This window comes from Schistocerca gregaria, chromosome 11, assembly GCF_023897955.1.
Source record: "Schistocerca gregaria isolate iqSchGreg1 chromosome 11, iqSchGreg1.2, whole genome shotgun sequence".
In the NCBI taxonomy this organism is placed as follows: domain Eukaryota; kingdom Metazoa; phylum Arthropoda; class Insecta; order Orthoptera; family Acrididae; genus Schistocerca; species Schistocerca gregaria.
The window spans coordinates 79,161,594-79,169,459 of NC_064930.1; the positions used below are offsets into that span (position 1 = coordinate 79,161,594).

The 7,866-nt window shown below is 39.7% G+C and overlaps 1 protein-coding gene and 1 non-coding gene across 8 annotated transcripts in view; one reads left to right on the forward strand and one right to left on the reverse strand.

The window, feature by feature from the left end:
- LOC126295142 (sorting nexin-13-like) overlaps positions 1–1,331 on the reverse strand; it is a 324,588-nt gene extending 323,257 nt beyond the window's left edge. For all 7 annotated transcript variants that reach the window (XM_049987428.1, XM_049987425.1, XM_049987427.1 and 4 more), the window contains exon 1: positions 862–1,331. In XM_049987428.1, the coding sequence (XP_049843385.1) occupies positions 862–864 (3 nt within the window). In that variant the 5' untranslated portion in view covers positions 865–1,331. The remainder of the gene's footprint in view (positions 1–861) is intronic.
- Positions 1,332–2,049: 718 nt separating this feature from the next.
- On the forward strand, positions 2,050–2,129 carry Trnal-uag (transfer RNA leucine (anticodon UAG)). The gene has a single exon. It is a non-coding gene; the product is annotated as a tRNA-Leu (tRNA).
- The last annotated feature ends 5,737 nt before the right edge of the window (positions 2,130–7,866 follow it).

Below are 7,866 nucleotides of genomic sequence, written 5' to 3' on the forward strand. Positions count from 1 at the left end.
ACTGAAACGAACTTAGCTGTATATTTACGGCATTAAAGTTAATTTTTGACGAATTTCTACACAACAACTACGACATCTCAACGACTGTCATGGACGATTGAGTTACACAGTGAAGACAACAACCTGAGGTCTTTTCTATTGTACTTGCAACTGGTGCAGTACAAAATAAACTCTGTTAAAAACATCTCTATACACTGGAGTAGCCAGTCTTATTTATCGCACCCACTGCAACGTTACTATAAACAGATATCTGTATTTAAGTAGTTTTGCGTTATGTACCTACATGTAGCAAAAGTGGCGCTATATACGCAATTATTTTAACTAGATCCACACTATCATTCACTCATTTTTATTTCTTTTTCGCCCGTTTCTTCAGCGTTGATTCTTAATCGCAAACCTGAAAATTCATGGTGCAAGAAAAACAGTGATGTTCAATCCTATACACTTATTAATTTTACAGTCACTGTCGTACAAATGAATTAATTTTAAGAACGGTGCACAGTACTCAGAAAAAAATAAAATGTAATACATTTAAACATAATGCAAATGAACCCATTCATCTGGAACAATGTAGCTCCACATAGTTGTGGGAAAAGGTAAGAAAATGCAACATGAAGCGGTAAACGAGGCACGCAAATATCACAATGTGTTGTGTGTTTCTTTTCTCCTTTTCACTGACAGACGACATCACTCATGAAATAAATATTTAAATTCTAGAAGCGTTCGAGTGCATTTAATCAGTACAAACGAAAATAAGCACAACCGGTGTGCTTTACCAGGTTATGCCAGTAATACATTAGTTATACAAGCATGCTATCTTATTTAAATAATAAGAATCGTACTTGTTTTTTACAAACTTACCATGTTACTTGGAATGCAGTATTTTACTCGCTGGACAAAAGCTGACCCGAGTCTTTAATCCACATTTCACCCATCTTCCGCAGCGTACTGTCATGTGATGGCGCCATTCTTCTGTTTCAACTCCAGATGCTCAGTTGACCCACATGATGTGAAGTGTAACACAGTTAAACTGGTCCTAATATTTACATATGACGGCCATCCGTTTGACAGCTGATACGCCACTGCATCTCTACGACTAGTTCCGACATTTCAGCGCTAGGTGGCACTGTCACAGGGAGAGCTGCCGTAACTATAGCAACGCGGAGCACACCTTACATCAGATATTTAAGCCTTAAACCTGTTCGGGATACTCTTTCTAGCTGGGTGCACGAAATGGAACGTGTTTTGTTAGAAGACAGGTATAATCGAACGCATGCGACAGTAAATGTTAGTATGTAAACTGCTAAACTCCCACACCAGTCCGCGTCATCTGCTGCATTAAGGAATTGCGAACAACACACAATCGCAAATGATGTATACTGTCCGCAAACAAGTAAGGCTTATTTTTACAATCGAGATACTCGAAAAACTGCTTATTGTAGTTTCGGTTACAATATTATTCATCGGGCTCGAATGAAACAAGTTTCACACGTTATTCATAAACTCCACAGTCAATTTCAGAGTTGACGATACCGAAACACGTAGATCCCATTAACGAAATAAATATATTGTAACGACAAAATTTTTTTTCTGCTTTCTCAATTACGTCACTATTAAACCGACTTGCAAAGGTGCGTGCAGCTCAAATATTGTAGCTGGAAATATCCTACCACAATGAAAATAAAAATTGGGAACCTGTAGAAATACATCGTAACAATTAGGCCATCTGTAATAGTTCTGCAGATGCCATTACAACAAAATTAGGCTTCAACGAGTACTACAGCAAAGATTAAAACATTTTTCTAACACTGAGTGTGAATAATTAACGGGAAATTCACAGATATAAAATGTTGTCCAGATTGCGGTTGCGCAAAGATTATACCTCTTGAGTGTTACAGACACTTACCAGCACTGTCCTTAGCTCCTGCTCGCCAAGTGCAGTTCAACGAAAACACAGATGGAAACGTTTCTCGGGTAAAATTATAGTTTATGTGAAGGAACAGTGTGCCCTAAGAATATAATGCTTCATATTTTAGGAACTTCCGTGAAGGTAGCGTGGCCGAGCGGTCTAAGGCGCTGGTTTTAGGCACCAGTCCGAAAGGGCGTGGGTTCGAATCCCACCGCTGCCATAAATTTTTTGAACAAACGAAAGTTTATTCTGCAGTGTAATTACAATATGTACCTCCCATTCATCGGACTGTAAACTCGAAAACCAATCTTATTGTTCTTTTAGGTCTTTCCCCTTAATTCTTGTTCTAGAAACCTCAAAAATAAATAAATGAATAAAATCATATCCGGAAATATAAGAGAAGTGGGAAAAGTTCAGATTAGGGAGACAGGGCTTGGTGTAAAGAAAGTTTGATGGGGGGTGGGATTCAATATGGTCAGGTTTGACGTAACGAATTGGTGCGTTGGACTGAATGTCACAGTGCAATTGCTCGCAAATTTCATACTTGGTACACTTTTGTAAAGTTTGAATGCAAGGCACTGATCGTGGAGAATACCATACTCTATTTCAGAATGACGTGGGAACAAGTAAAACAACGTTTTCGATTATGGACTGCGGTTTCTGGGTGAGTCATTCCGCCTTCCCATTTTTGAATTCGAGACTGTGTTGCACAACAAGAAAGACGTCGGAAGGTCGCTCTTTTGTGTAAACAAATTACCAGTACTGTACATCTGTAAATCACACAGTACTACGTAATAGTGGAAGCCCTGCTATGGCAGACCCAATTTGCAGAAAATCGGGACTTACGCATTGGAGGTTTAAAAGCTCGGCTCGAAAAGGACCTATAAGTCGAGACACAAAAGCGGACGTAGATTTTCAGACATCAGGGAAATATTTTCTTATACTACGAACAAGATTGGTACACTGGTTCAGCTTTACACTGAAGTGCTGTCGTGTTCATAGGGTGCTAATTTCTGGCTGGTAATAAGAAACATTTTACAGAAAATAAAACTGAATTTTTCATTAGTCATACAGACATCTATGATTCATTAACTCGTTTACGAAAAATCCTTAATACAAAAAGAGCTCTTTTATGGACTTAATAAGAACATACGAACGGAGAATTTTGTGTTTCTTACGGATACTCACGCGAATTTAAAACGTAATCGCGTCGACTTTTAACTTTTAGTGTAGTTACTTAATGCTCCTAACTAGGATGTAAATGAATTCAATATTGTTTGTAGTTACATACTCTATAAATTTCTTACCAGTTACATTTTCACTTACTGAACGAGCTGAGAATGTCGAAGGGCGATGAACACACACGTACATCAGCTGCCTTCCGTGTTTCGTTCCTCGTTCAGAACCGTGCTGAGGTGTTCCTGCGCCTCGAACTACAGTACAGTCAGCAGATGGCATTCTGCGAACTGAAACAATGCTTCAGGAAGCGCAGCGTTCAGCCATTGTTGATTACATTCGTGAGCGTCACTGTTTCGTCACTCTTGTCCACAGTGTTGCGAACTTTACGGATTTCATGTTGTTTGATGGGTAACATTTAGTTTTGTCGGTTGACGGATTTCTTGACTGATATTATTAACTCTTAACTCTGGAGGTGACTTTTCTGTAACTTATACCATGGATGTTTAAACAGAGATTTAAGGCAAAAGTCATTTGTAATTTTTAATTTATTCTATAGAACATTTATTTTTACCATTATTTAAGTGTTGGTTAAATGCTTCTAGTTTATTTTATTTTACGAAACAAAGCCTGTAGCATTTTAATATTTATCACACAAAAGCACATAATTTTGTGTGGTTCTTTTAAATAGTACACATAAATAGACTGTCAGAGTACTGAATTTTAACTTCTGAAAAATTATACAATCTCTGTAGCAAATAAGTTTCCAAATAAAACTTAATTCCTGGCTTTAAATTTGCTCACAAAAATTTCACCCAACAGGTACGAAAAGAAATTTATAAATGATAGAGCGCAGCAATCAGTCGTCCTTTTTTTTGCACGTTTTATTATGCAAATTCAGATTTCGGCTAGTGCCTAGCCATTATCAATGCACCAATTTTTAAACTCGATGCATGTTAGTTCCCTGTTGTTCGGGCGTCAGTCACGGTGCATTGATAATGGCTAGGCACTAGCCGAAATCTGGATTTGCATAATAAAACGTGCAAAAAAAAGGACGATTGATTGCTGCGCTCTACCATTTATAAATTACGTAACAGTCGTTGAGTGCACCCACTTTTCTAATGGAAGGTAACCTGATACAAAAAGAAAGTCTGTCAAATTGCCATTCATTGCTGGGAACTACATTTTTATCACCACTCAGAACACATTCGACTTTAACAGACACTTTAAGTACGGGCTGTTCAAAAAGTCTCTCCGCAGTGCCGTATGATTGTTAGCTGCGCGTGCCGTATGCCGCAGTGAATATACCGAAATGAAACTCGGTGAAACACAAGTTATTAATTTATTGAATATTCATTTTCACTTACAAATTTTCACATTAAATGTTGAAAGTGTCCCCACTGTTGTTGAACACACAATTCAATTCGTCTAATCATGTTTCCAAACACAAGCTGTTTCTTCCATAACAGAAGCAGCGAAAGTGCATATTGCAGTTTTCAGTTCGTCGCTGGGTTTTGCACGGTTTTTATAGACAGTTGCTTTCGCTGAATCCCATAAGAAAAAGTCAGGTGGTGTTAGGGCAGGCGATCGTGGGTGCCAAAGTCCCTGTGAAATTATGCGACATCGAAAAGCGAGCTGTATGCTAGGTTGCACCATCTAGGTTGAAAATCACCGTTCAGTATTTTACTAACACAAGTTCTCCTATAAATGGGTACATAATATCACTGCAGTATCTTTGTGCCTTTATTGTTTCGTTGAAAAATATGAGACCCACAAACCGACGTCTAGAAACTGCAATTTTATTTTCACATAATGAAGTGGTTCCTCATGAATACACAATGGATTTGCAGTACTCCACATACGAGAATTTTGCGAGTTCATGTACCCAGATAAACGAAAGCCCACCTCATCAGTGAAAAACGTTTCATTAAGAATATACCTTCCATTTTGTTGAATGAAATTTTTGAACCATTGACAACATTGCAGTCTCTTGCCATGATCCGTATTTTCAGTTCTTATGCTCGACTGCCGTGTTGAATGGAAAAAGTTGTAATTTTTTCCTTACAGCTGTGTGGGCCGTTCCGACACTAACGTCGATTTCCTGGGCGAGTTTTCTTACTGACTCGCGGACGTTTTATCGGAAATATCGAGTAGTTTATCCTCAGACAAAACGCTAGGACGACCACTTCTCGGTGCATCTGTCACTGAACCCATTGAACCCATACTTCGAAATTTGTTAATCTCGCACCGTATCGCGATGTGGGAGTGTTGTCTCCGGGAAAACTGAATTAAACGTTTGACGAATTGAAACCGTGTATTTACCGCCAGCTTTGAACATTTGTTCGACTAAAAACACACGTTCTTCAATGCTTAGCATTTTAACAGTGACAAACTTAAACTTTCATGTCAACACGTAACGACACACACCAGTGATACAACTGACGCTGGTCGAGATAAACGAAACACTGGATTCGCGATTTCCTGTCAGGAAGATCGCAGTTCGTAGTAATAGACGGCAAATCATCGGGTAAAACTGAAGTGATATCAGGTGTTCCCCAGGGAAGCGTCCTGGGACCTCTGCTGTTCCTGATCTATATAAATGACCTGGGTGACAATCTGAGCAGTTCTCTTAGGTTGTTCGCAGATGATGCTGTAATTTACCGTCTAGTAAGGTCATCCGAAGACCAGTATCAGTTGCAAAGCGGTTTAGAAAAGATTGCTATATGGTGTGGCAGGTGGCAGTTGACGCTAAATAACGAAAAGTGTGAGGTGATCCACACGAGTTCCAAAAGAAATCCGTTGGAATTCTATTACTCGATAAATAGTACAATTCTCAAGGTTGTCAATTCAACTAAGTACCTGGGTGCTAAAATCACGAATAACTTCAGTTGGAAGGACCACACAGATAATATTGTGGGGAATGCGAGCCAAAGGTTGCGTTTCATTGGCAGGACACTTAGAAGATGCAACAAGTCCACTAAAGAGACAGCTTACACTACACTCGTTCGTCCTCAGTTAGAATATTGCTGCGCAGTGTGGGATCCTTACCAGGTGGGATAGATGGAGGACATCGAAAGAGTGCAAAAAAGGGCAGCTCGTTTTGTATTATCACGTAATAGGGGAGAGAGTGTGGCAGATATGATACGCGAGTTGTTATGGAAGTCATTAAAGCAAAGACGTTTTTCGTCGCGGCGAGGTCTATTTACGAAATTTCAGCCACCAACTTTCTCTTCCGAAAGCGAAAATATTTTGTCGAGCCCAACCTACATAGGTAGGAATGATCATCAAAATAAAATAAGAGAAATCAGAGCTCGAACAGAAAGGTTTAGGTGTCCGTTTCTCCCGCGCGCTGTTCGGGAGTGGAATGGCAGGGAGATAGTATGATTGTGGTTCTATGAACCCTCTGCCAAGCACTTAAATGTGAATTGCAGAGTAGTCATGTTGATGTAGATGTAGGCAGTGGAATGTTGGGAGAGTCCACCTGAAGGGAAGTAACCCGGGCAGGCGAACGGCTAACAATCATACGGCACTGCGGAGAGACTTTCTGGACACCCCGTATCTGAAGTTCTTCCTCTGAATGCTACTCTTGTTCCATATCAGAACTGTTATCATTGGTTAATGTAAACTCGTTGTCTTTTTCGTTTATTTCTTGATCTATGTCAGTGACACCTCCCTCCACAGACCGACTAACAATTTCATCAAAGTCGGGAAAGTTGAAAATGACACATTCGTGCCAACACATTTTGAGCTGTAGGTAATGTACTGAAGAAGGCAGGTATGTAGTTCACGAGGGGCGGTCTAGGAGACTCCAACACCTATCAGTAACACGTGTCAATAATAAACGCAGAAGGCGATAACGCAAAAAAAAAAAACAAGAAAAAAAACATCGTAAGCTTGGTAATTTAAGGAGGGTAAGGGGGGGGGGTGGATTATAGAAGCAACTGGCCGTTCGAAAATTTTCGCGCGGTCTGAGAGACCACACTTCGTGAGGTAAGTGTCAAACCTGGGCCTCTTTATGACAGGTTTTTCTGGTTTCTTTTAATTTTGAAAAAAAAAAGAAAATATTTTCTTTGATAAAACAATGATGAATGCAAATCTTTGTACACCTGCAAGACAGTGCCATGAATGGATTGCACTGAAACTCAGTGTGTTGCAAAAACGGGCTGTATTTCTTATCTTTTCTTTCAATTTAAATACATGTGGGATATATACGAAAACTGAATTGAAATTAAATCCTTAGCTTTCCTTCCTATTGAGCGATGAACATGGCTATTTTTTAGCTAACAGTATCAAACACCTCTGATGACTGGCAAACATAATGCGGTGGCAAATGGCTCTAATTTCTGTTGTAAACGAAGATACAATACGCCACTGGCCATTAAAATTGCTACACCAAGAAGAAATGCAGAAGATAAACGGGTATTCATTGGACAAATATATGATATTAGAACTGACATGTGATTACATTTTCACGCGATTTGGGTGCATAGATCCTGAGAAATCAGTACCCAGAACAACCACCTCTGGCCGTAATAACAGCCTCGATACGCCTGGGCTTTGAGTCAAACAGAGTTTGGATGGTGTACAGGTAAAGCTGTCCATGCAGCTTCAACACGATACCCAGTCCATCGAATGTAGTGATTCGCGTATTGTGACGAGTCAGTTGCTCGGCCACCATTAACCAGACGTTTTCAATTGATGACAGATATGGAGAATGTGCTGGCCAGGGCAGCAGTCGAACATTTTCTGTATCCAGAAAGGCCCATACAGGACCTACAACA